At 38.3% G+C, this 27,772-nt stretch overlaps 1 protein-coding gene and 1 long non-coding RNA gene across 4 annotated transcripts; one reads left to right on the forward strand and one right to left on the reverse strand.

Moving 5' to 3' along the window:
* Positions 1 to 91: 91 nt before the first annotated feature.
* hecw2a (HECT, C2 and WW domain containing E3 ubiquitin protein ligase 2a) lies at positions 92 to 27,594 on the reverse strand. 2 transcript variants are annotated; one of them, XM_065292556.2, is made up of 30 exons: positions 27,038 to 27,593; positions 22,348 to 23,105; positions 21,676 to 21,783; positions 21,383 to 21,477; positions 20,212 to 20,281; positions 19,630 to 19,799; positions 19,278 to 19,420; positions 18,609 to 18,709; positions 17,657 to 18,393; positions 17,231 to 17,540; positions 16,802 to 16,894; positions 16,504 to 16,654; positions 15,856 to 15,959; positions 15,630 to 15,754; positions 9,721 to 9,906; positions 9,256 to 9,390; positions 9,060 to 9,162; positions 8,882 to 8,978; positions 8,408 to 8,491; positions 7,948 to 8,036; positions 7,441 to 7,561; positions 5,652 to 5,765; positions 5,314 to 5,466; positions 5,132 to 5,230; positions 4,696 to 4,825; positions 4,098 to 4,244; positions 3,902 to 4,016; positions 3,371 to 3,456; positions 2,522 to 2,634; positions 92 to 2,356 (listed from the first exon to the last, which is right to left on the reverse strand). In XM_065292556.2, the coding sequence occupies exons 2-30, from the start codon at positions 22,652 to 22,654 to the stop codon at positions 2,245 to 2,247; spliced, it is 4,398 nt and encodes a 1,465-aa protein (XP_065148628.2). In that variant the 5' UTR covers positions 22,655 to 23,105; positions 27,038 to 27,593; the 3' UTR covers positions 92 to 2,244. The 2 variants fall into 2 exon arrangements, with proteins under 2 accessions (XP_065148628.2, XP_065148629.2); XM_065292557.2 differs by lacking the exon at positions 9,721 to 9,906 and having other exon boundaries at positions 27,038 to 27,594.
* LOC135733204 (uncharacterized) lies at positions 11,128 to 13,533 on the forward strand. 2 transcript variants are annotated; one of them, XR_012335111.1, is made up of 7 exons: positions 11,128 to 11,742; positions 12,005 to 12,092; positions 12,199 to 12,311; positions 12,421 to 12,486; positions 12,588 to 12,762; positions 12,902 to 12,997; positions 13,078 to 13,533. It is a non-coding gene; the product is annotated as an uncharacterized lncRNA (long non-coding RNA). The 2 variants fall into 2 exon arrangements; XR_010526910.2 differs by having other exon boundaries at positions 11,137 to 11,742; positions 12,588 to 12,708.
* Positions 27,595 to 27,772: the final 178 nt, after the last annotated feature.

Here is a 27,772-nt window from a genome sequence, read left to right on the forward strand (position 1 = left end):
ATGTGTCGGAAATAAATGTACATTCACACTTAATCTAATGAGTCGAGGCAGAATAAGGCACAGAGACACAAAAGAGGCCAGCACTATCCCAAACCTTTGGTACATTCAGTGCAAAATATAATTTAAACACAGGACAAGACTGACACATATATTACAGCTATATACAAATATGAACACATCATGAAACACATGCAGGTTCACCAACTGTAGTCAAGTGGTGGCTCTTTCATCAGCATTTTACACAATCAATAAACCATAAAGTTTAAATAACAGCACAGATGATTTTTGAAAAGTATGGAAGTGACACATTTATTAGTTTTGTCCCCGAATCTCACCCCGCCCCTGATTAACAGCAACTCCTCATGCAAATAAAACTAATCTGGATTCCTGTTGTTTAACTAATTCCAGCATGCATTATCAAGCTATGACACAACGCCATCTAAGGGTCAAACTCAGGTACTGCTTTTTCGACCCAGCATGCATTATTTTATCCAAAGATCAATTACATAAAGGAGCAGTTTTGAGAGAAATCCAAATCCTAGGATCCTTGTTTTTACCCAGAAAAGTATTTGTAAATGCATGATTTTTTGTATTGCTTGTGTATGTGTTTGTGTGTGGGCTTGGGGAGTGGACCACAGACAAATAACAAAGAGAGAAATTGTATGTCTGTAAACCAGGTGTTCAACTTGTCACCCATAAATGAAGAACTAAACATTAATCATCGTCATTAAACATTTCAGTGAGAAGTTCCGATCTGTGATTCCATAAATGGACAATTGTTTCCTTATTAAGTTATGAAGAGTTATTTCTGAAACACTTCATAACTTGTGCAAGTGTAACAGTTTGGCTTGCTGCCCCCTGAACATGCTAAAACAGTTAAGTAAGCAATCTTATTTTTCATCTGTTTCTCTTTTCTTTGACTGTCCTTTGTTTTGCCATAGCAGAATAAAAAATAGCTACTTGTTTTCCACCAAGTTACACAATCAGTAGTATAACTATTGCTTCCCTGGTTAATGGACTTGCCTAACCATAAATATAATTTCAAGGCCACTGTTTGTGTCTGTCACCACAATGTTTTCTCTATTATTAAAGCTCAAATCCCAAGTCTTATTATACCTCCTTCATGCGCATATATTTGTTAAACTTGCACACATTGGTGATCAGTGTTTCTACATTCACAGTTGTTGTTTTAAGTATTTTTGTGCATAAGAGAAGCAGGTTGAATGGTGAATTAAAAATATGTGTGGTACAAAGTAGTGTAGAGTGTTGATATTTGTTAGTGTTTCATTGTTAAGTAGACACCAAAAAGCTTTCTAACCAAAGTCAATTAGGATACATTTACAATCACTCTGGAACTTGGGATAAATGCCTTGCTCAAAGGTAAAATGTTGATTCATGAACACTAGTTCATAGATCACCCTTCCCAAGGTGTGAACCCAGGGTCTTTGGGTTACTAGTCCAGATCTTTAGTTTCTACGCTATCATAACTACATTTGGTGCAAGGATCACAGTAAGAGGGTATGCATGCTGTCTGAGTGTTTTCGTGTGCATTTCATTTGCTTGTTATTGTGGACAAAATTGAGTTTATGTGGTTTCAGAGCTGCAGTCAAGATCAATAATTCTTTCAACCCAGAACCTAACCAATAGCCAAACTCTGAATAAGACCTTTAAAACCAAAACCCCAAGTAGAAATCCATCTCAGCAGTTAAATCTCCAAAAACAGAGCCATGTAAAAGTCCATCTTGACTAAAAAACTGACAATAACTGCAGCAATAATCATCATTGGTTTATCCCTGAAAACATGGAGACATAAAACCGCCTATCAAAGTGACTATATTACTGTAATTTAGCATCTTTGGACTTTAAGAAACAGAGTTTTGTCAGGACCACAGTCTCTTTTTCAAATTTAAACCAAATGCATTGATTTTGAACTAAATGATCAAGACTCCAGCTCTGATGTCTGTGACTATGTAGGTTTGTAAGTCTTTCATTGTGTGGATTAAAATACAATTATCACAGTTGGCATTCAGTACTAAGTTCATAACGTAAGGATCAGGAGTTGGCACTTCTCCAGTAAGTCATTTGATCGCATATATTCCAGATGTGTAGACTTTCACCAAATGATATTAGAAGTGTGAGGACGACACAAAAGCTCCAGGAAGGTGGAGGTAAATGGCTGCATGGGGAGCCAGGTTGTGGTGAACTGGAAAAAATATTCAGTAGCACTTTTGCTATGACGGTAGCTCACTCCAGACCAAATGTGCTGGTCTCCTCCACAGCAGTGACCATCTTTTCATAAAGCATAGAAAAGGAGGGATAGGGAGGAAGATCCAGACGGTTGAAGCAGGTGTGAGCCCTATGTAAAAAATAAAAACAACGACATCATGTTCACATGATGAAGCACAATGCTTCTTTTTAATTTCCTCACTTTTTTCAACAAGAATAATTAGTAATATATTTTGTATATCATTTAAATGCCACAACAGGACACTGTACATAAAAAAACTAATCTCAGAAATACCGTGGGAGTGAGGTGACCTTGCCCCATTTCTCCACGCAGAATCGACGTGGGCCATTACTGCCCCGCAGAGAGGCAAAGCCTTCATAGGGAACGCTGGAAGTGCCTGTAACAAACTAAAGAAAAGCACAAATGTTTTTTTTACTGACTTTAGTTTGCAGACAATAAACAGAGATTACAACTACATTGTTGTTGCTCTTTATGGGGACACTAAGCTTATAGTTTGTGTGCTATGTGGTTTCTAAAAAACTCAGAATTGCTATGTTACTGCCAGGGTATTCTAGCCCAAACCCATGTTATTATGGGATGCCTTATTGCCTGTTTCGCTCCCACAGTTATTATAAGCACAAATATTCCAAATATAACTTTGATTATATACGGTTTCTTTGGATGCACACGCATTGGCACGTTAACGCCTCTGTTAACTTCCGGTTTATGTTTGTTTATCGGTTTGGCCAGTGGATGAACTGACCTCTGGAATAAATAACTTGTTGAAAATATATGTTTTGGGTGGAGACGGCAAGCCGGGGGAGGTTTGGTAGCAGGCAAGGATCTGTAGCTAACAGTGTATACACTAATTTTACAAAAGTAAGTTGACTCAGTGTAGTAGTTGATACGCTTTGGCTATGATTTGAACTAAGGGTAACTTACTGGTTATTTATTTTACTTGTTATCAGAAATAATCTACTCTAGAGGGCCTCTATTAATATTGATCCCTTGTCTACCAGAAGTTAAGCTTGGAAGAACAAAGCCATTTATTTATGTTGTTGCCACTGAAACGGTCTATAGAAATGAATATTAATGCATTTTTAGAAAACAGAAAATTTGTTTATGTTTCTGATCTGAATGTACCTGAAGAAGTCGTAGCCTTTGTTCATTATTGAAACGTTCCACTGCAGCCCAGAACCATCGAATCACTATGTGGTTGTCATGGTAACCTTAAAAGACAGATAAGAAAAAGTGATATACCGGTAGAAATGAAAATTATTTGTTTTCCAGGTGACGATTTTGTATAAATTCATATGATGTGAATTGTATAAAACATCAGATTATCCATAAAGCAAGAATGAAACGCCACCTACTCTTTAAAATAAAGGTGCCCAAAATGTTCTTCACAGCGATGCCATAGAAGAACCATTTTAGGTTCCTCAAAGAACCATTCAATCAAAAGCTCTTAAAATAACCATTTCTTTCATATATTTTTCACTTCAAAGAACCTTAATTGAAAGGTTCTTCAGTTGTTAAAGTTTCCTTATGGAACCATTCAAATGTTTCTTCTATGGCATCTAGAAGCACATTTATTTTTAAGAGCATCTAACCCTAATGTCACTGGAGCGAAAGCAGATTATAAACTAACACAGGATTCAGGTTCAGTTGAAATACCTCCTCTGTATTCTGTATTGTTTCTCCAGTCTGACAGGTCAATCTCTGCTGTCCCAGCAATAACCAGCTCCAGCTCTCGAGCATCAAAGACAGAGACGAGTCGGACATCCACCACCTGTGCATCCACATGGGATTTAGATCATCCAGAGTATCAATAATGAGTCACAAAAGGTCATAGAGCCAGATGGCATCATACCTCATAGAATCCTCGAACAAGACTCTCTGTCTGTTGGGCCACACCCCTCTCAATCCTCCATTTCACCATGCGTTCAATATATTCCTTCTTGTTCTTGTCTGACACAGGGATGCCAGACCCGCCCGGCTTTAGCTCACGCTCTGTAATCTGCCATAAAATGAGACAGACAAACTTCTGATTCATTCTCAATGTGCAGAATTTAATCATTAATCTACATGTTTTTGAAGAAAATGTGATTGGTGTTTGTATATGCAAAAGTTGCATAACAAAGTTGTTCTGATGGATGGGCCTGTATCAGCTTGCTAAGGTGTTCTGAGTTTACTCCCCTAAATAGTCACAAAGCCACCTAAGATTGTAGGAACAGCAAATTTAGAGATATCTCGATATGAAAAGACAGATGCTGAAGTCTCTGCAGGTGCTAACGTCAAGGACAGAGCAGCATGACTAAGCCACTGCCTCAAAGCTATACAACTAACTGACACCAGAGTTTGGCTTCTGCAGGCTACTCGTAAAATTCAAAGTGAAGTTAAGGTTCACCTCATAAGCTACTGAAACATCACCCAGAACACACTGAAACGTGCATATCAGAGATTCAGACCTGTCCAAATACTTCTTCATTAACCGTAAAGGTAAGGTCCAGCATATCCTCAATATCATTGTCCTTCATCCACTGCAGACTCTGATGAAACTCCTCATCCAGAAACTCCAGGTCACTCAGATCACAAGGGCTGCAAAGACAAAATCACAGTTGAGGTGGATGCATATTACATAACAAAAACGATTATAATAAATGTTGTATATGATGTGACAAATTCACAAACGACAATTTCAGTGGTACATGTACAAACATGTACAAGCACCCTTAGGACTATAACACATGAGAATAATTTGATAGCAATGACTGGAATTCTAATCAAGAGTTTAAACTTGTTGAGTCAAGAAACAGAAAAAGCGTGTAACCACACACGCCCTTGGAGGCAGCTGCTTTGATGAAGTAAACATGAATCATTGAGGCATTTGATGTGAAAACTCACATCCGAAGAAGACCTTTGTAGAAGGGTCGGGTGAAGAACGCATCCAAAAGATACTGATGAATTAAAGCAAGACCCAGTATGCGTCCGCTGAATCGAAACCTGAGGAAAACATGATTGTAGCTTAAATATACTCTTAGTTAATTTAATTAACCAGTTATTCTATGCAATTATTGGTTCAATACCACTCATGATGGTTGTCCACAAAGGCTGACATGGGGCTGATCTGCACAGTGTAAGTGTCATTAGCGGAGTATTCGAACAGTCCATAGTATGGATTAAAGAGCTCACGGGAAACCAGGAAGAAGAACTCTCTGGATGGTCCACTATAATCCAACCTGAAAAACAAAAAAATGAATAACAAAATTTCAGTTAATTGCTTGTGGTTACCCAAAATGTAAAATGCCATTTAAATTGATCGAACTACTGTAATAAAGCATCTTAATTTACAGAGGAAACTATTTAAATACAAGAGTACGCTGAAATGAGCACTGTATTAAAAAAAAATATTAGGTATACCAACCCTTCTTCTCCAACAAAGCTAACATACAGCTTGCTCTTCTGAAGGTCTTTGCGGGAATAGCACATGATCTGGTTGAAAGCATCTTCCAGCAGATGATCTCTCCTAATGATCAACCTAAATAAAATCACATAGAAGAAAATCCAACATAAATGTTCTTGTATCTTGTATACAATTTAAACGATATATCATTTGCCTTTACTTAAATAATATTGCATGTTATTATTTGTACATGATTTATAAGTACACTGTCAGAAAATTGTCCCAAGCTGTCACTGGGGCAATTCCCTTTGAAAAAGGTTTATTAATCAGTTGCAGATATGTAAGCAGTGGCGGGCGGTGACTTCTTTTTTCGAGGGCGCTCGATGCGAAGTTCGTCACAACATGTATGTAGCCTGTCATGGTCCCTTTTTTCAAAATATGTGTTCTGCGCCTCGGAAATCCTGTGTGGATCATGTGTCTTGTCAAATAAGTGCCTGCTGCAGACGCGTCTAAAGGGTTCATGATAACAGAGACGCTCGCGTTTGCCAGATACTCGCATAATCTCATGTACAATCAGAGTTTACTGTTAAGGGAGTGTCTTGCATGTATTTTGTGAGCGTGAGCGTCTCTTTTATCATAAACGGTTTTGACACGTGTGCAGCAGGCACTTATTTTGACAAAACATGTGATGCACACAGGATCTCTCGACGCACAGAACACATATTTTGAAAAAAGGAACCACACAAATGACACTCGAAACACTTTTTTTGAATTAACGCCCCTCAGATGAGCAGTCACTGTATTTAAACATTAGGTACCAACTAATATGTACTGTTTAGGTGCAAAGGTATATCTTTTGAAAGGGTACTTTCCCAGTGAGAACTAGAAACTAGATTTTTTTATCATTATTTCTGACAGGACAAAGTTCCTGAAAGAAATTTTTATAAAACCATAACCAACACCTAATATCAGGGAGAAATGTTAGCCTGACAGAAAAGGTTTTTTAGGGCCCCAACCATTTACCTTAAACCAAACCTTAAAGGGACATTCCACTATTTTTGAAAATATGCTAATTTTCCAGCTCCCCTAGAGTTAAACTATTGATTATTACTGTTTTGAAATCTATTCAGCCATTCGTGTACTATTGACGGAAAATTAATAATAGTGATTATAATAGTGATTATAATAGTAATAATAATAGGCTAGGATCTATACTCTCATTCCGACGTAATAATCAAGGACTTTGCTGCTGTAACATGGCTGCAGAAGGCGCAATGATATTACACAGTGCCAGAGAATAGTTCCCTGCTATAGAAAGTTACCAAGGAGACTATTTTAGGGCGCTGCGTAATATCATTGCGCCTGCTGCAGCCATGTTACATCAGCAAAGTCACTGATTATTACACCAGTTTGAGAGTATAGTTCCTAGCCATACCAGCCAAAAACGCAACTTTTAATTTTCCGTCGGACTTAGTACACAATGTAACTACAGAAGAGTCAAGTTTTAAATAGGAAAAATATCGAAACTCTTTGGTCATTTTTGAGCGTGATGCTAATGTTCGAATCAGATTCAATGGATTGTGCTAAGCTGTGCTAAAAGTGGTACCGCCAGACCCGGAGGTCGGCTAAATGGATTCCAAAACAGTAAGAATCAAATGTTTAACTCTAAGGGAGCAGGAAAATGAGCATATTTTCAAAAAAGTGGAGTGTCCCTTTAAATTTTTGTTAATTTATAGAAGAATTTATAGGTATTCCAGGACCAACAAGATCTTTCCACAACGTCAGTTTTTTTTCTTGAGACAGAACTTACTTCACTTTTCCTGGCCCTTGCCCGTAGCCCTTGGTCTCCAGTTTGCGATAAAAGTTTCTTAATTTGGCCTCAAAATCACGCTTGTAGGGTGCAGGGGCTCGAGCATTTGCTCTTGGAGTTCCTGTGAACAAAAAAGTTGTGAGTAACCAGAAAAGAAATATCACTTGAAAATGTTTACACAATGCAAATCTCTTTGTTTAGTTGCATAATATCACCTTTCGGAAGAATTATTTTAAAACACATGCATGATGAGATAAACATACAAGGTGTGTTTGACTTCATGCAGTGCTGCGCAGACCAATCAAGTATGACAGCTTTCAAATCGCTCTTGTGGATGTCATACACCGATCAATCTGAGCAGTGTCACAAGAAGCCAAAGACACCTGCAGATTCATTACTTTCATTAGCCGATTACAGGTCTTGAAGGGACACAATATAGGAAATGTTGGGTACGAGGAGAATGGAAGGAGTTACTAGGATGTGAGTCAGGGTCATGTGACCTCTCACCAGGGGAGTTCTGTGGGGAGGCATGACAGTAGCTGGATAGCAGTAAGGCATTGGGTGGCACATACGACATCACTTCCTCTTCAAACAGGCTGCAAGGAAAGAGGGTTGTGTAACAACTGTGTGTATTCTACCCTTAGTTATCTGTACAGAATCAGACCATAGCACACATACGCTGCTCGGATGATCATTTTTGTTTGTTTTCTGTCTACGTGTTTTTTTATAAAGGTGGGTTGTAAAAGTTTTAAATGTAATATATGTTGTGTATTAAAAAACTAATTGGTAATGTAGTTTTATATAATTTCTTACAAGTATGTTTCAATTTAGTTTTAAGTTTTCATGATATACTTAACATACACACCCAGTTATTGCATGCATGACATCACAGGCAAAGGGAAACAGGCAGGTAATCAGTTAGCTGTAATTAAAAAAGATGTGAAAGTCACACACAACACACACTTACCTGAGTAACATAACTAGGTCTGCATCACTAGACAAGCGGGCCAACCCAGATGCTCCTTCATTACGAATAAACTGAACTTTTTCTCTAAAAACAAAGACAACCATATGATTGACAAGTATTTAGTATTGAGCTATTATAATGTAATATGTAGATATAGGTCTCGCATAACCAACACAATCTCATGGCAATTTGTTACTATTTTGCAAGGTGGTAATCATAACTTTTTGTATCATTCGCATCAAACAATGTTATACGAAATTGCCACTTCATAAAATAGTCAAATTTACCATGAGATCAGCCTGCCATAACTTCTCACATAGTATTTTAGGTCTGTTTTGTACTATAAACACTGCACAAAATTTAATTCACTTTTCCATCATTCATTTTTAATACAGGATTGTGCATTTTAATTCAATATATGTAGAATATATTGAATATATGTTTGTAACAAGTAACATTGTCAGTACAACACACCTGAGCGAGTGATTTCTTACAAGCTCTGGTTGTCTCTCTTGCAGAATCTCAAAAATGTTGGGTTGTCGTAGAAATGCGACAATCTTCTCATTATAGGCTGTAAAAACAAGATATTTTAATGTGTTCACGTGCTGATATAATAGCATGTGCACACTGTTATCATGGGCATTACACTCACCAACAGGTACCAAGTCTTGGTACTGACTGTTCCTTGAACCACCAAAGTTATTGGATGACCGGCCCTGGACAGGTGGGCTTGGAGAGCGAGACTCATCAGCAACCTGAAACATCAGTGGCTTTTTATTGTTAATAGAAGAAAGAAACACAAACAGCAGTATTGACACAGTATATGGTTTTGATGGGTCAGTACTCACGTCTCCTGTGCTGTGGCTGCGCTGGCGGGACAGGTGCTGTCTGTAAGCCAACAAGCTGCTAGAACGAGAGTTCTGTAGGGGCAGCCGCGGGTCAATAAACGTTGTGGCACGACAGTTGTGGTCTACAAAGAAAGGCTGATGGACAAACACGTAAATAGGAACAGTCTAAGCAGGAATCTTTACATGAAACATCGGCTTATAAGAATAAATAACACAACAGATGGACATGTATAAAAAACATATGTATCTAAGTGCCTGTACACAACTGCATTAAAGTAAATTGTGCTAGTTTTAATTGTTAGTGTATTTAAACATGAGAGGGGGTCTATCTTTAATGGTCTTGCACAATGACAATTGCATTTTTACGGCAAATAATTCAACTAAGCAGCTTCATTTGTAAACGGCCACTAAGACAGAACAGGTGCAGAGTTCCAGAGGGAGATGAAAGCAAACACAAATTCACACCTTGCCAGTTTGGTCATGTTTCATCTCCCAGCCCCGTGGTAGCTCCAGCTGCTTGTTGGAAAACAAATTAAGGAAATTGACAAGGTCTCGGTTGTGCTGGTAACGTTCGAAGTGCTGGGCGTCCCGCCGAACCTTACTGATCATGTGCTTTAGACATGTGTTACTTGTGAACATACGATAGGCACTCTGCAAAGAAACAAAAAAGATCTCAAGGATATTTTTTCAAATAAAAAGTCATTCATTATTTTTATTGCATATTGTTGTATTCAGATGATTTTTATTTTATTTTAATTATTTATGTACCCATTAATATGGAAAGTGCCATGTATGAACACTACCAGTTAAAAGTTTTAAAACACTTTTTTTTTATTTTAACAATGATCTTAAAAATTTGTTGAATTTGAAGGTGTATGGTTAAGTGATTGAAATTACATTTATAGGCAAAAATATACAGTACTGCCCAAAAGCCACCGCCAGACTTGTTGTTTTAGAGGTTTTTATGTCATCCATATTTATTTTTCAATCTCTGTTATTAAGATACAAACAGAAAATACAGGAAATATGTACAAACAAATAAAAAAATACATTTCAGGATAAAAATGTCTTCTTTAGGCATCGTCGGTGTTTAGTGTGTCCTCACTTGGCACTAAACACATCTTGAGCGTTTTTGAGCAGAATTAAGTAAAAAGAGTAATTTCTTTAAAATTAGAAATTAGGATTTAATTTTATTTAGGTTTACGAGATCCTGCATTTTCCTGATGTTGCTCAAGTGGAAGGGGAGTTTACGCTAAAAACTTTTTAAAATTATATATACACATTTCCTGTATTTTCTGGATGTATTCTATTAAAGAAACAATTATATATGATCATTATAACATTGCAAAACAACAAATCTAATTCTGGCATGGTGGCCTAAGACTTTTGCACAGTACTGTACCTGTGTCAAACAGATTACTTTTGTTATTATTGGAACACTAACATTTTATTTAAAACAATTATTTGGTGACTGCACTTCAGATAATCAGAGGTGTAAAGTACTTGAGTAATTTTACTTGATTACTGTACTTAAGTATTATTTTTGGGGATTTTTACTTTACTTGAGTACAATTTAAAATCAGTACTTTTACTTTTACTTGATTACATTTTTTTAAGAAAAAAAGTACTTTTTACTCCTTACAATTTTATTTAGTGTCAAAAAGTACTTATTTTTTAGAGATCACTTTATTCTATTTTCCCTTACTCTTACCAAACCAATTGAATTGTGCTGACAGCCAGTTTAATTTAAATGTTATTTATTTTCCTTGGCCGAGATACAGCGTGCCACTCCCTGAAATTCATACGGTCGTAGCTCAGGCACTTTAAGTCCGGGGTGTTCGCCCTTCGGGTCCCTTATCCTACACTGTCAGAAATAGGGGTACAGTAGGGGTCCATTTCTGTCCCCCAAGGTACAATCAACACAAAAGTACCCCATAGGGCTCATTATTGGACCTCAAGGTACACATATGCACCTTTTTGAGGGTCAAAAAGGTACATATTTGTTCCCAAGCATTAAAAGGTACATATTTGTACCATTTCTTTTAAAGGATAAGGTACAATGTTAAGAGACAGCCTCTTGCCATTTTTTTTTTATTTGTTGTTCTAGACAACTGCTGTAAATCTGGTGAGTAACGTAAATAACTATTGTGTCAATTTTTGTTTCCTTTAGTTGGACACATGGGTATTGAAGTAGTATTAGTTTTCTTCAGTTCATTGACAGTGTGTTTAATTTTAAATTTAAATTTTAAATTTTAATTAAAAAAAAAGTTAATTTCACTTAATAAAAACTGTGATATGAACTCAAAAACTGCAATTGATTAACCATTATTTAAACTGAATAAATACTGAATAACTGAATCCCTCACACACACAGAAAAAAACCCGCGCTTTTATTTTGACACGCGCCCATCCCCCCACATCTCACGGTCGGAGTCAGTTTCACAGAGCAGCGCAGGAGGACGACAGACACTTAAAGAACATTAACAGGTAAGCACTGGAAACTCATTCATCATCTTTAAAACATTTTTAAACTTTAAAAATGTGTTGTTTGTCGTGGCTCTTCATTTTAATACTGATTCGGTTACGGTTATTTGTGTAAAGTTGTATAAGACGAGTCAACGCGATATTGACACAGCACTATTGCCTCATACTCCTCAGACTCATTTTTATGAGCTGGTTAATGTTCATTAAGTACACCACAGTTATGTAAGTGGAGAAATAATTCATATTTATGTGTGTTTTCTCACAGTTTAGTTTGAATCTCTCTCAGTCAGTCAGGGGGAGATTAACTGACAGACTGTATAACGTTACACGTCTTACCAAGAAACCATTAAAAGGTAAGTTAACGTTACCACATTTATTAATTTATTTATTATGTTGTTTGAGTACACCACAGTTCTGTAAGTGGAAAATTAATTTATATTTATGTGTGTTTACTCACAGTTTAGCACAAATGTGTCTCGTGGAAGTTTGAATCTCTCTCAGTCAGGGGGGAGATTGACTGACAGACTGTCTACTTGCCACCAGACAGTAATTTACCCTGAAACCTTTTTAAGGTAACGTTTTTCCACATTTATTAATTTATTTATTATGTTGTTTGAGTACACCTTAGTTCTGTAACGTTAAGTGGAAAATTAATAATATATTATGTGTTTTCTCTCTCAGTAAGGACTAACGTAAACTGACTCTCTGTCTGCTCTCAACCAAACAGTCATTTAAGACCTTCTAAAGGTAACATTACCACATTTATTAATGTATTCATTATGTTAAGTGAGTACACAACAGTTCTGTAAGCGGAAAATTAATTCATATTTATGTGTGTTTTCTCACAGCTTAGCGCAAACGTTTCCTGCGCAAGTTTGAATCTCTCAGTCAGGGGGGAGATTGACTGACTGACTGACTGTCTACTCGCCACCAAACGTCAAAAGTCAGTTACACAGAATCCTTTTAAAGGTAACGTTACCACATTTATTTATTTATTATGTTGCGTGAGTACACCACAGTTATGTAAGTGAAAAATAATTCATATTTATGTGTTTCTCTCTCAGTAAGGTCTAACGTTAACTGACTGTCTGTCTGTCTGTCTGTCTGTCTGCTCAACCAAACAGTGGAAAATTAATTCATATTTATGTGTGTTTTCTCACAGTTTAGCACAAACGTTTCCCGCGCAAGTTTGGATCTTTACCATTGAGGGTGGCTGACTGTTCTCGACCAACCATCATTCACAGCAAAAACTTTAAAGGTACCACATTTATTTATGTTGTGAGTATACCACAGTTCTGTCAGTGGAAAATGTATTCATATTTTTGTGTTTTCTCACAGATAAGTATGAACGTGCCCAGAGCAGTTTTCGATCTTTACCATTAAGGAGGCTGACTGACTATCGTCTACCACCCGTCATTAACACAACAAAAACTAAAGAAATGTTACTCCATATGGACCTATTCATTTACTCATTATGCTGTGAGTACACCACAGTTTTACCAGGGAAAAAATTTATATTTGTGTGTTTCTCACTGCTTGGCAAGGACAGATGTGGCCCTGTTAAAAATGTTTAAATGTCGTTTGGTTTAAGGAACAGCACACTGATTTTGTTTTAAAATATTCCTGTTTGGACAGTCTGTTAAAGCCATAAAGGAATACTTGATATATTTCATAAGTAAAGTGTAAATGTAATATTAGTTTTTAATGTTGTGAATTTGGACTGAACAGCACACTTCTGTTTTATATCTAAACCTTTTGTAAAATAAATGATTGTTCAATAAACTGTGTATTTTATCTTTTCTGTTATCATTTTTTATACTAATGTTTAAAATGTACCTTTACGCTGAACGATTGGCTAAACCAACACAAATATATTGAGTCATATGCACTTATAATTTAAAGTTTACAGTACTTAGATTGAGATATATGTATAAGTTTTAAAGCCATAATCAATGAGTGTACCCTGTCAAAGCCAATTTTGTACCCTTTTTGAAGGGTCCATATTTGTACTGTTAAATAAAGGTACAAAATTGTCACCAGAGGTACAAAACTGGTCTCTTAAGGTACAAATCACAAGGGTACAAATTTGTACCCTCTGCCAAGGGTACAAAAACTGTACCCTTGAGGGTACAGCCCCAGTGACAAGCCATTGTACCCCTAAAGGTACAGTTATGTCCTTTCTTTTCTGAGAGTGTACCTGAGAGGGCCTTTTCAACGAGCTAACCCCCGACTCTCTAACCCTTTCTGTGGCCGACGGTCTCCTGAATTTCAAACGTTCGTGGCTCGGTCGCTTTAAGTCCTAGGCATTCGCCCTTGGCGTCCCTTATCCTGAGAGGGCCTTTCCAACGAGCCAACCCTGACGCTCTAACCCTTTCCCCGGCTGAGATACAGTGGTCATTCCCCTGATTTTCCCACGACCGTAGCTTGGATGCCTTTGGGTCGCTTATACCCGAGGGGACTTAAGGTGCCCGAGCTACAGCCGTGGAAAAAATCGGGGAAAGGACCACCGTATCTTGGACGGGGAAAGGGCTAGAGACTCGTGGGTGGCTTGTTGGAAAGGCCCTCTTGGGTAGGATAAGGGACCCGAAGTGCGAACGCCCTGGACTTAAGCTGCCTGAGCTAAGGCCAAGGAAAAATCTGGGAAGGGTTGACCATATCTTGGCCCGAGAAAGGGCTAGAGACTCGCGAGTGGGCTAGTCGGATGAAGATTTTTTTGCTTCTTTGAAACCGACAACACATTAAGCCAGCAAAAAGTTGGATGGATATCTGGCCTGAGTTTCAGACACCAGGAAGTCTCTGCTCACGTTCACTGCTATTTGCAGCCTCTCTATCAAGACTAAGACCTTGTTCACGCTGTCCGTCCAAATCTGATTTTGTTGCATGTCTGACTGGACAGACTCACTGTCCACATTGTGTATCACAACTGTTTAGATCCGATCTGTGCGTCCTGTTGGGTTTTGCAATTTTCTGGATTATCTGCACTGTTTCTATGGCAATGACGTCACACTGGCACAACAATCGTGTTTACATTTTACGTGACGCAACACCATGACCGAAAAGCTACAAAAATACGATCAGAGCAGTCAGACTTAAATGTATTTCTGGAAATGTAATTTGAAAAGTATTTCAAACCACCTCTGGATATAGCTTCAAAACAGAAAAGAAATAAAACAGATTTCATGTGGTTTTTAGCCGTTCACACGTTCTAAATGTGATTGGGTCCCAATCGAATATGCACCAAAATCAGATTTGGACTGACAGTGTGAACAAGAACTAATAGAACTCTATCTGCACTGGCTGTCTGTGAGATGCTTGATACTCAATTTTGAAAATCAGCTTCTGCTTTAGTTAAATTTGAGGTTTCAAAACTTTGAGTAGCATGTTGGATACTGAAATTAGGTCGTTTTATAGTTGAAATACAATTAAATACAAACAGATGTAAAGCAGGATAAAACCTTGTATGTGGTGCATTCACTTCATGTTTTTAGAGATTAAAAGCTTAAACAAGAATCTTTAGTTTAAAATTTTCCTGTTACTTTTACTTTTTTAATACTCAAGTAAAATTTTAATGTGGTACTTTTTACTTTTACTCAAGTATAATTCTGGCCAGATACTTTTACTTTTAATTGAGTAAAATTTACACTCAGTACTTGTACTTTCACTTGAGTAACATTTTTGAGTACTTTTTACACCTCTGCAGATAATAAGTGTGTAATATGAGTTGTGATTTATTTTGGATACTTTTAGTCACAACATACTTCCCACAGTTACATCTGTGTTATGCCATAGTTTTTATGAGTGTATTATTATTCTAATGTGGAAAAAATATAAATAAAGAATGAGTGAATGTTTAAAACTTTTGATATTTGTGTTTAAGTGCTTTGGCTCACAGGATTTGAATGCAGTACAGAAAAGAAGTCAGGACTAGAGAGGAACTTTGCACCGGGTGACTGAAGAAGCAAAGCTAGACGAGAGCGTGCGCTCGCTTGACCCACCAAGCTGTCCCTCCGAAATTCTACATGAGAACAGGCACAGAAATGTAACATAAATGTAAGCTAAATGAAGTATATTAAGCTATATAAAACAACCTTAAAGCAATACAATTTTCAAAGTTACCAGAGATAGAGTTAGGTAACATGTCTGTTTCATCAGGAGACGGTTCCTCCACTCTCTGCTCCTCAGATCTTTCACTGGTCATTGTCCTACGAATGCTCTGATACCTGGCAAGAGAGAAAATCCAACATTTATTACATATTCAGTAAGGTTCAGTTCCTTATTTCCTACATTCAGAAAACTACATATACATTCTGATTGTGTTCTTTATTAAAGTTTATGTAAAGTAAGCTTATTACTACTGATAAAGTACAGTAGTGATGTTACAACATTTGCTTTTAAGGCTCCCTCAGGTATTAAAAGTAGGGTACAAAATGGACAAACCACCAAACTTTTAGGGTATTATTGGACAAAATAAATCAAAAAGCTCACAGGTAATAAAGCATGCATTGACTACAATATCTGTATCTGTTATTATGTTGATCCTTGTAGTCATGGGTGTTGTAATTTTTTGCCAAGCCTCCTTGAATGCTTCTCAAAGGTGAGCTTCAGTTTATACTTGAAACACACCCATGAAACATGCATACATGCAAATTTTGAATGCACCTTTAATAAAAAAAAATGTAGGTAAAGAGCAAAGATATCAATTGTTCAAAGCTAGACGTTACTTTTGTGCACTACTGTATTTGTGAAATCATTTTGAGCTCTAACCTGCGGTTGAGTTGCTCCATCTGCAGTATGGAGCTGGAACGGGTGAGACCTTGAGGAGCAGGTGGGTCTGTGGGTCTCTGCCAGGTCGTTGTGCGATTCACATGATCCACAAAGAAGATACGGCCATGACTGTCGATACGAGCCTCCCAGTCTGAGAGAAGTAAATAGTAAAATGAGCGCAGGCAGTGTTTTGACTAATGTTGTATATTTCCAAATCTATTTGACATAATTACATAGAAACACATGTAAACAACACAGAAGCACATGCAGACGTACAGAAACACATACACACACTCACTGGGAGGTAGGGGCTCGTCCACACGCTGGTATCTGTGGATGTCCTGTCTTATGGAGGGCAAAGAGCGAACATCTCCATTTATCTGAGGGACACCTGCAGAACATTTTAACAGTAACAGAATGCCAGTGTAACACATTAAGGGCACTGGTGAATGATTATAACTTAAGTGTGTCATTTTGTCACTAAAATCACATCACTAAATTCAGTTTTTGGTTTCCTGAACACTCCCAACATCTGTCACTGCTCAGATAGAGAGTCTTACCCCAAACACACACTATTAGTTGAGACAAATGTTTAATGTATTTTATGTAACAACCATAAATGATGATAAGCAGATGACAGTGCCCATTGACTTCCATAGTATTTGTTTTGCCTACTATGGAAGTCAATGGGTACCATCAACCGTAAGGTATGAAAACACCAGTCTACCTGATTCTGTCTCTGTAACGAAAGTCTCAGAATCCACAGATTCTCCATCCCCTGAATGCATTAACTCCTCTTCCTCGTCCTCCTGTGACACACCTGCTGTCGCCTCCAGACTCCATCTTCTGGACATCGTGTCCTCAGTCACATCTTCACATTCTTCCTCTTCATTGGTTGGTTGTGGCACAACCCTCTCTATCTCATTGGTTGGAGGAGTCTCCTCAACAGTCTCAGCAACCTCATAAGTTGTGGGCGGGTCATCTGAAAGATCTTCTCCTCCTGGATCAATGGCTGCCTCAGCTCCCTGTTCTGCCTCCTGTGAAAGATCATTTCAAAATCATGGTCGATTAACATTAAACTTCTCATGTTTGGTGAACGAATCTGAGGAACTTTCCTTTAAAGCATTTCAATCTCAGTAAATCATCAACTGACCTGAGAAGCAGATGCTGGGACCACACAGCTGTCAGATGCCATTGAGGAGATATCGACTTCGGTTGCCAGCTCTTCACTGGGTGCCAACCCCTCTTCCTCCTCTTCTACCTCCACTTCCTCCTCCACATGCTTCTCCAGCAGGCTGGCGGTTTCCACCTCAGGGGCCACTGAACTCGGCATCACCTCCATCTCAGGAGCCACCTCAGTTTCAACATTTTCACACTTCGACCCAGCCTCTCCTGGAGGTTTCCCTATAGTTCCTTTAGGCACAGGTACTTTCATTTTCCCTGGCAGTAGAGTCTTTGGGTAACCGTTAAATGTTACCGATGTGGCCTCCGTAGCTCCGGACCTCTCCTCATCTTCATCTGAGTCAATGTGTAGCATGGCGCTAAGACGAGTGTGTGTAGGAAAGCTGGAGTGCAATTTAGGAGATGCTGCCCCAAGAGGCCTCTCTCCTGGCCCTTTAGGGGCCTCAATGGCATCAAGCTGCTCGCTGAAAGAACCTTGGAGCAGGTCAGGGGAAGAAGGGGCCTCGTCGTCCAGAGTGGCACCATAGATCTCTGTGTCTGGAGAGGGTATGCTGCTCCCTTCCCCGTTTCTATGAGAAGCCTGGGAGCCTGTGGGGGAAGGGTCTGCTGACTGGACCGGGAGAGGGTGCGGTAGGTCTTCGTCATCTGAAGGGGTTCCTGGAGCTCCATTGAGAGCTGCTGCCCCAAGAATCGTCTCTGGGGAAATGTCTATTGATGAGAAGTTGATACAAGTTATTGTAAAACTGATTTTGTCTGCGCCATTAACAAAAAGTTCAATGGTAATATTACAAACATTTTGACTTCATAGAGAACATTATTGAAAATTGTTGACCCTCCATTCTCTGTGGTCTTTTAGTAGCTCTGTAATAGCTATTGGTTGCACCAACATGTATGTGTATAGATATATTTGTGAGTCATCTCACCATCTGGGCCCATAGATGTAACATCGACCTTAAAATGCATTTGGCCGCTCACATGATCAGTGGGCAACCGTCGACACAAAGAGAAGCTCAGTGATTGGTTCCTGTAATCATATAAACACATATAATCATGCAGTCATACTACAGCTAATATGAGTGTTCCATCTAAGATATTTAAGCTGCAAGTTTGTCTCTGTCGCCATCTCGGTTTAAAACCTAAAATTACAGGTTACATAACATTACCGTATGTATGATGATGTCTAACTGACATTTACCACAAAATCATACCTGACAGCTCAAATTATGAATCATTATTATAGGTTTACCATTGGGTATTGTGGTGAGGTAAGGTGACAGTTTTAAACACTGATTATTATGTATTTGCTCAATAACTGATTTGTGTTTATTTTTATCCAAAAACACACATTTCCACTGATATTAAATACTGATATTAAATATTTCATAAACTTATTAGGTTTATACGTGATACAACTAAAGCAGATTATTTGTAAATCATCTTTTCTTTTCTAAATTATTGCATACAAATACATTTTGAAATGGTTAAAAGCAAAAATTCTCATCATTTCATGAATATATAGGCACATTGTGATGAAGTCTATCAATATAAAAAATGTATTATGGTAACAGTCAGTCATGACTCATGAGACTGACCCTGATGCGTGTTTCTCCAGCAGCATCTGTACCGGCATGTTCAGCTGACCCAGAAAGCGCTTAATAATCGGTCGACTTTTAGCAAACTTGTCCTTAACTTCTACTACTAAGACATCTGTCATAAGAGCCACAAAAGTATGTTTCTACATGGAAAGACAGAAGAAAAAAAAAGAGTTAGAGACTAACTGTGACATCAGCATCATGGTTTCAATTGCATCTGCATGTTTATTTGTTTAAACCTGACTTGTTTGTGTGTCCATAATTGCGTATAAATGTACCCTAAGTTTGTCTTTATTTGGTTTTATATATTTAGCGTGTTTGTTTCTCTTTACAGAAATTGTGCGCGCGTCACCTCTCCATGCCAAATGGGGTTAGTAGTGTTTGTCGTGATGCCAGATCTTCTCTCCTGGCCATGATGGGAAAAGGTCGGATAGCAGCTTCTCTTGCCTGGATGAATACTCATCTTTAGATAAGGGTCTGGATTGAAAAACATTCCCTTCTTCAGCCCCACAGCACGAATATCTAACACAAAACATAAAAAATGTGCAATGAAGAACTAAATGATACAATTTTATTATACTACAAATTATTAAACTGTCATAGTATATTTCATTGATGGTACTTCCTGTTTTAAAAGCAGGAAACCAGGGGATTAGGGGCGATTTGTCAGTTGCCCATGACCAAACCAGCCTGAATAACCCAGTCTAAAAGCCCATCTAAAGTCATTTTTGTGTTTTATTGTTTGCATAAAGTAATTGTACTCTCTAATGTAAAGAACATTGTGTGAAAATATAACCTTGATGTATTTAATATTCAAGATTAAAATTAAAGTAAAATAAATTATAAAAATCAAACTTTGATGCTCCTAATCTCATCATTAGAAATTTTAAACATTCCCATTTTCTCTTTGTTTGTTACACACACACTATCTTACCTGACAAAGTAAAGCTGACCAGTTTTCGACTGCTGTCCGAGGTCTGTTGTCCGTCACCTTGACCATCAGCCTAAAACATAGACTGATATTACTGGCTACATCCTACATACCAAAAAATATTGGGTTTTAAACACAAGCTTAGTGTCATAGTAATCTAAAAGAGTTCATGCTGATCTAAAAGATAAAAGAAAAAGCAAACCTGTATGAATTTCTTTCTTTCTTGTGAAACAAAAATATATATGTAACTGGGACCGTGTGTTTACTGGGATTGAACCCTTGACTTTTTGCAGTGTTAAGGCAAAGCCCTGCCACAAAGCTATGCACAATGCACCATGAAACTAATAATATAAAATAATTAGAATGAGCTTTTTCACCAAGTGTGCTCACAAACAAGGAATTTGTTGTGTTTTTGTAAAGGAGTTCTGGGTCCATATATAACAAGATAGGAAGAACATTTAAATAATAAACAATCGAGACTGGTGCTTTGAACAGTATGAAAAGTATTATTATTTTGCTCAGCATGTTACAGTTGGAACTGAATGCTTCATGAAGGACAACCCCTGCTGTTCCTAAGCCTGGATGCACATACAGAAAATCATCCATCAAATAACATGATAAATGGATGGCACTTATGGCAACATGAAAAATGTCAGACCCCCAACCACAAAGATGTAAGGCAGTGGCCATTTAGCACTTGACACCTTATGTACTATGTAACCTTTACCAAAGATACACTAGCCTTTAGCCTTTCATAAACAAGACAGCTACATTATACAGAATCACCTGCTGGGAAATATAGCCAATATTATACAGAAAATGTGAGCTTTCATTAGTAAAATTTAAATTTCGTTAGTTTTAAATAAATGTGACATAAGTTATGCTTAATAGCATACCATACAATGCAATTGGAGTATGTATACTATGCTACTAAGTGTCACTATTACTGAATAAATATAAGAGTATAAAATAGTAAATACAGTAATTCTGTATAATTCTGCATTGTGTTAGCAGTGTAAAGGTCATGGGTTTGATTCCCAAGAACACACGTAGCGATTCAAAAATGTATGGGTTGAATGCACTATAAGTCACTTCGGATAAAGCTGTCTGGCAAATGTATAAATGTAGAAATATCAAATGTATAATAACATTTAGCGTTGATACACAAACTGACCACAGCTCTGGGGTTCTTGACTGTGATACAGGGAGTTGTGGCTCTCAATGCACCACTAACGCCATGGTAGTACTTAAAACAGATCCTTGTCTCAGCTAGAAGAGATAAACAGAAAAGTGACGTCATAACAAATCAGAACATCACATTTGTTGTATTAATAATTAGAACAACAAACAGACTTTATTTTAAACAAGTGCAATATTTTAGGACGAGTCTGAGTGCAAAGAATTTGAAACCCACTGATACATTATATGATCCAACAAAGTAGAACTGTTTGTCACCGTGTCACTTACGTTCCTGGAAGTACGACCCTGCCTCCAGTCTCCAGACAATGTGACCACACTGTGAACCATTAACTCCACGATTCTTGCAATCCCACATGTTTGATGGACAAGTTTCATCTGGAAAAATGGGAAATCATACAGTACATTACAAATGCCTGTGTGTGCGTTTGCATGTGCTTGCGTTGTTTGTCAACATGCTTTCTGTTTAGGTGGCAAATTTGTGGCATAAACCCAAGTTGCAGACCAGTGGTCTAAAATGATGATAAATTTCACTGGCAATACAGAATCTACAGTGGATGACATTGGTAGACTACTAACGATTAAATGTGAGACACGTTAGATTAAAGCCATTACTGAAGATCTGCTTAGTTGTTGAAATTTAGAGCCCTCTGGTGATAACACCCTTGTGCAGGTAATGAAGTTCTGCTGGTTTCCAAGTCGATGGCCAGTGGCTTTGCGCCCAGATGTATCGCTTTGCTTTGGGGTCATATTTTTACACGACAGCAATGATTGTTATCCTAGTCTTTAAAGAGGGAAACTGAAGGGCATCGGGTATACACCTTTTACACTTTTCAGAAAAAAATCACCCCCACAAATGTATTTTTGTCTGCACATTAAGCGTGTATGAAACAAAGTATTTCTACTGCACATCCCCACTTTATAATTAAGGTTAACTCTTACCTATGTGATACAGCCCAATCCAGTCTGTAGCATCCACCTCTTCCTTGATATCCCATGAGATGACCAAGTTCTGTCCCCGGCCCATGGTGAATTCCAAAGTAGATGCTGTGAGTGATGAACGCCCTTGAGAACTAACCAGGTCCGTGTCACTGTTGGCTCTGAGGAGTCCCACTCCAGCCTGCTCGGGCCCGCCGCGCTCAGTTAAGCTTCTTAGATTCTCAGGGCTGAGCGTGTGACGGACATTTGGGCTTCGTCTACGAGCTGCAGACTCCCGTGTGACCAGGTGATCCCGCCCCTGGGGCGCCATGTTTGGCGCCTGGTTGGAGCGGGGCCTGGATGGGAGAACTGCTGTGGCAAGAGAGGGGCGAATGGTTGCAAATGTATGGGATCACAGCTATGGAGTGGGCAGGTTTGGAGGGGGTAAGAGTCCTGACCTTATCAAGAGCTCAGAGGTTTACAGCACAGAAACCAATGCAGGAAGAATCCTGGCTTACACTTGAAGTGACCTGTAAAAGACCTCTTTAAAAGAACTCTTTGAAAATGGCTATTGACCTCTACGATTTGAGAATAAGGTATTTAATTAATGTTTAATGAATCTTAAAGCTGAGTTATTTTTATTGATTGGCCACTGGGTTTCGGTTAGCAAACACAATCCCAGTCCTCCCAAGAGGATACTGTCAAAACGATCTGTCTATAAATACACAATGAAGATGAATATAACTTTAATTCAAATACCACACAGTATGAGTCTTTAGAACCTAGGAAAAGGATTTGGGGGGTTTGGAAAAGAATAAAAAATGATGGAGAATAGAAAGACAGACAGAGAGATACAGAAAGAAACAAAGAGAGAAAGGTTAGAATTTTTTTATGCATTTCAAAAATCCTTAGAGGACAAGTTCGGTATTTTACACTTAAAGCCCTGTTTTCAGATTGTTTATGATGAAATAGAACGGTTTTGACTGAAATTTGGACATATGATGCCGGCCCGAGAATTTTCGGTTTCTGTTGTATCAGCCCCAACCTCTACAATGGCTGTATAGGTGCACTGGAACAATCCTTCCTAAAATGCATTAAACTTTCGTTTACAAAGACGTGAAACTCACCGAGTGGTCAGGGGTGTTCACTGATATGCTCACACAAAAATCGCTGCAAAAGATGCTTTCCAACTAAAAACAGGGCTTTAAATGTAAAATACCGAACTTGTCCTTTAAGCAGGCAGCTTTTTACAGCCTATTCACATATTATTAATTATAATATATGTATACTTTTTTAACAAACACTCAAAACACTTTACATATTTAGAGTGGATGCAAAGTCCAAAAATATGACCATGCACTAAAAGTGAAAGTTGGAAACTTATTTCTTCAATTAGTAACACTTTGAAATTAAATGAGAAAATTTTAGGTGAAAAAACATCCTCAATTGGTAATAATTAAAGGAACAGTATGTAAGAAATTTATATCAATAAATAATAAAATGGCCCTGATATGTCACTAGACATTAAGAAAATTCCATTTCAAATACTTATATCACTGACAACAGTGGTCTGGCCAGGATATTGTCATTTAAAAAGTGGAGTTGCAGCCCTCAACTGATGTTTATGTTGTCATTTTGTGTATTGGCCACCAGCTGTGTGATTGCAATACCAGTTTTGGCCACAATCCTACATACTGTTCCTTTAAATAATGTAGGCTAAGATTTTTCACCTAAAGTCGAAAATATATTAACTTTAATTAACCAATTAAAATGTTTTTTTAATGAATCACACTTTCACTTTTTTGTGTTTGCAACATCTTCAGGCAATTATTTCAGTCATGCAAAAACTCCTATATTTAAATGGGGAATATCTCTAAAATCACGTGCTAGAATCACAATTAAACAACATATTTCTGACCAACAATTATACTTGACATCAACTGTCCCATAACTTTGTTTCTAAAGCTCAAATTGTGCTAAAACATCCTTTTGAGGTGGCCACTGAAGACAATTGATGATAATCCAAATATTGCCATGTACACAAAATACCCAAAACACATTTGTTCAGGTAAACTTTATTGCATATTTCTATCACTAAACAAACAATCCTAGTCTCAAAAATGCCCCTTCCCAACAGGATAAATAGCCATAAATGCTGGAATGGCATAAATAAATAAAAATGCCTCCATCCAAACCAGGTACTGTAACCAGACTCGACTTTCGCAAAAAAAACAAGCAACACCTGAAGGATTGTGGCTAATTTTACTTGTCTCCAGACAAGACCCTAATGTAATAATCTATATTAACTTTATATTCACTTCTTCTGTTTGGCAAAGCGTAATGTGTTGTCACTGACCCCCACTCTTTTGAGCGCACAGCAGGTTTCCAGTTTCAAAGGCACAGACCTGTGGAGGGATCAGTGGATGTAATTTCGTAATGCTCAGCAGCATCTCAACACGCTCAAGCGCTCCACATCACCTCTCTCACTCTTTACCTAGTGTGTTATATCTTACGAATCACATGGACAGCAACCTCCAAAAAATCCAAAATCTAAATATTTGGCAAATTATATACCATAAAAAAATGTAAACTGCTTTATATACTGTTAAAAATACATATTGTCATCATACAGTACTGCACTCTATATACAAACTATATCTAAACTTCTTAAATAATTTACTAACGTCTTGGTATATGCAGAGTATTTACACATATGGCATATTTGATAATACTCTGTAACGCACCCAATAACGTGGATCACAGTGTCCGCAATATGTATGTGTACTTGCTGTTTGCAACATTTAAAATTAGAAATCTTACACTGCAGAACAAAAACGCATGTTTGAAAAAATGCTTAAGCGAGCATGCATGTGTGTATGAGTGCATTGGCTGAGGTGACGTCAGCAGAGAGGTTTCTGCAGTGTTTGCATAAGCGTGTCACCTGATCTTACAGTCCATTAAATAGTAAATGAGCTCTGTTCACCTATAATGCTGTGTGTGTGCTTGCCACTACAAGAACCCCTCTGTGCACCAGCAGAGGTTACTGCAGTGTTTGCTTCTTGACAAAACGGGCACCTTGGGCAGCTGGCACGGAGGATGGCAAAGAAGCTGACACACACATTAAAACAATACACGCTCAGGGGAAAAATATCCAGCAACACACAACTACCCTTCTTTGAGCTTAAGAGCAAAAGTGAAGAGAAGTTGCCCAGAAGAATCCCTTTTGTAACCCTTATAAGCTTCAACTTAAGCTGTCAATGTCTGTTTTCAGGAGAACATGTTTGCTTCTCTTTGAGCTTTAATGAGGATTACCTAAATGTCCATTCATGCATTAGCATCTCAAGTGATTTTACTGCATGTATAAGCATTTTGAGTTAAACTGTTCCTTTAGGATTTGTTGCTTTGGGCCATCATACTAGAAAAGTCAATTCCTATATTTTACAATTCAAAAACTCTGATCTGCCCAGTCCACCACAGCTTTTACGCAACACCTAAAACACACCTGTTCGCCATACACATTACTTTTAACTGTTTAACATTGTTAAAAAGAAACTCTCCTCTTTAATGTTGCTATCTCTCCCTATTCCCTAATGCTGTGTTGAAAATAACCTAGCATTTTTGCAGACAAAATGTTGAATGCTCTCTTTTTAAAGTTATTTTGGATAAAAGCGTCTAAATTGATCAAATAAATTTAAATTTATTGATCAGAGAGGGTGAAATAAAACCTGCTTTCCTTAAAATCTCACCCAGCTCTCTGCCAAATTATAATGCAGTATTATGAATTTATGACTGGGGAAATTTGTCTATGCACTGTAAAAAAAATGAAGTTAAACAACTTGGTTTTGGCTTGTGAAAAGTTGACATAACTTATAAAATCAAAGGTGTGTAGATGCATGTGTGTGTGTGTGTGTGTGTGTGTGTGCGTGTGTGCGTGCGTGTATGTGTGTGTGCCATGTGATAGAATGGGTTAGCAATCTATCCAGGGGTGTACCCTGCCTGTGAGCCAAGATGCCCAGCAGGCTCCATAAGCTCCAGCCTCCACCACCCTGCAGGTTTGGAGAATGGCTGAATGGACTGCAGTAAGAATATCAAAATTATTTCACATTAAATGCCTTTTTGTTCTGTTTATTCGGCTCAGAACCCAGCCAAGAGATTATCTTCACATAACACTTGAAAACACCTGTTCTTCTATTTGGCATAGTACTGGCAAATGCGTAATTTCTCGCAATTTCATTTCAGTACATTGGGCTCGCAATGCAGTCAATAATAAGTGATGAATACATTTATTATTACTAAGAAGATGTTTGTGTGTGTTACGTCATATCGAGATTTTCTCCTTCTCCGTGCTATCCAGCATCCGCAGGTGAAACCCAGCGCACGCAGCGTTCATCAAACCATGACGGCTCCCCGCGCGACCGCACCGTTGCATCACGCACGCATGCAGCAGCGCTATCGTGTAATGCAGGGAATTCCCTTCGTCATGTATTCCCACATCACATCAGCCTGCTGCATTCACAAAACCCCTCATCCCCATCTCATGCGTGGTTAACCCTGAGTCAACCCTGTTAATGTGCATAAAAATAGATTTCCACACTAAAACACGTCTGATAACAATTAAATAAGCGGATGCATTAAAATGCATCATTTCAACACAGCAACGTTTGGTCAGCATGCATCAAAACACACAGTGACAGCACATTGTGTAACAGCGTACCTTGCGCATCAAAACACCGAAAGGCGAATGCGTGCTGTGGCGCGTTGGTTATGATATTTTATCGGTATTTCCTCACTTTCCCGCTGTCTGCGATGCGCCGATCTAGCAGGGCCTTTTCGTCCACTGAAGCGAGATTTTTAACACCAGCCCGAACCCAAAATCACGACTGGCGGGATATTTCCCCGCTGCACAGGTTGAGAGATGAGCATCCTGAAAAAAAAATCCCGAATCTTCCAAAGCTATACGGCACTGACAGCTTTTTTTCAACGACTGGTGTAATTAGACCTGACAACGACGGTTGGTTTCCCTGTGGACGTGACCGCCCGGTTCGGATCGCCCGTGTTTCTCTCTCTCCCCGCAGCGCGCGCACGCAGCTCCGCACACGGTGGTTATAACGCAGCTATAAAGCGGACCGCACCACCAGTAACAGAGCTGGAGGCGGTGAAAGTGATGGACTGGTGCTGTTGGGAAATACCTGTCCTGCAGACACCATGGAGATGTATGAGAAATAACATGTTAATACACTTGGTAATAGACGTGTATATAATCCTGTATAATGGAAATTTATGCAGATCTCTTTAAAAAGCACATTTAAATGATCTCAAAGATGTAATTTACATTTAATAACAAAAGCTTGAAACACATTATTGTTTTCTTGGGCAGTGGTTACTGGGACAAGTAAACCTCACTGGTATAACAGTTTGCATACATTTTTTTCCTTATGCGATGTCAGTT

This window comes from Paramisgurnus dabryanus, chromosome 15 (genome assembly GCF_030506205.2).
Source record: "Paramisgurnus dabryanus chromosome 15, PD_genome_1.1, whole genome shotgun sequence".
Lineage (NCBI taxonomy): Eukaryota > Metazoa > Chordata > Actinopteri > Cypriniformes > Cobitidae > Paramisgurnus > Paramisgurnus dabryanus.

Excerpts from the sequence above, each read along its gene's own strand:
- hecw2a (XM_065292556.2), bottom strand. The coding sequence starts at position 22,654 with ATGGCGCCCCAGGGGCGGGATCACCTGGTCACACGGGAGTCTGCAGCT. Across the intron at positions 8,979-9,059 it reads CCAAGACTTGGTACCTGTTG|CCTATAATGAGAAGATTGTC; the intron begins GTGAGTGTAATG and ends TTGTTTTTACAG. Across the intron at positions 3,457-3,901 it reads CAATACAGAATACAGAGGAG|GTTACCATGACAACCACATA; the intron begins GTATTTCAACTG and ends CTGTCTTTTAAG.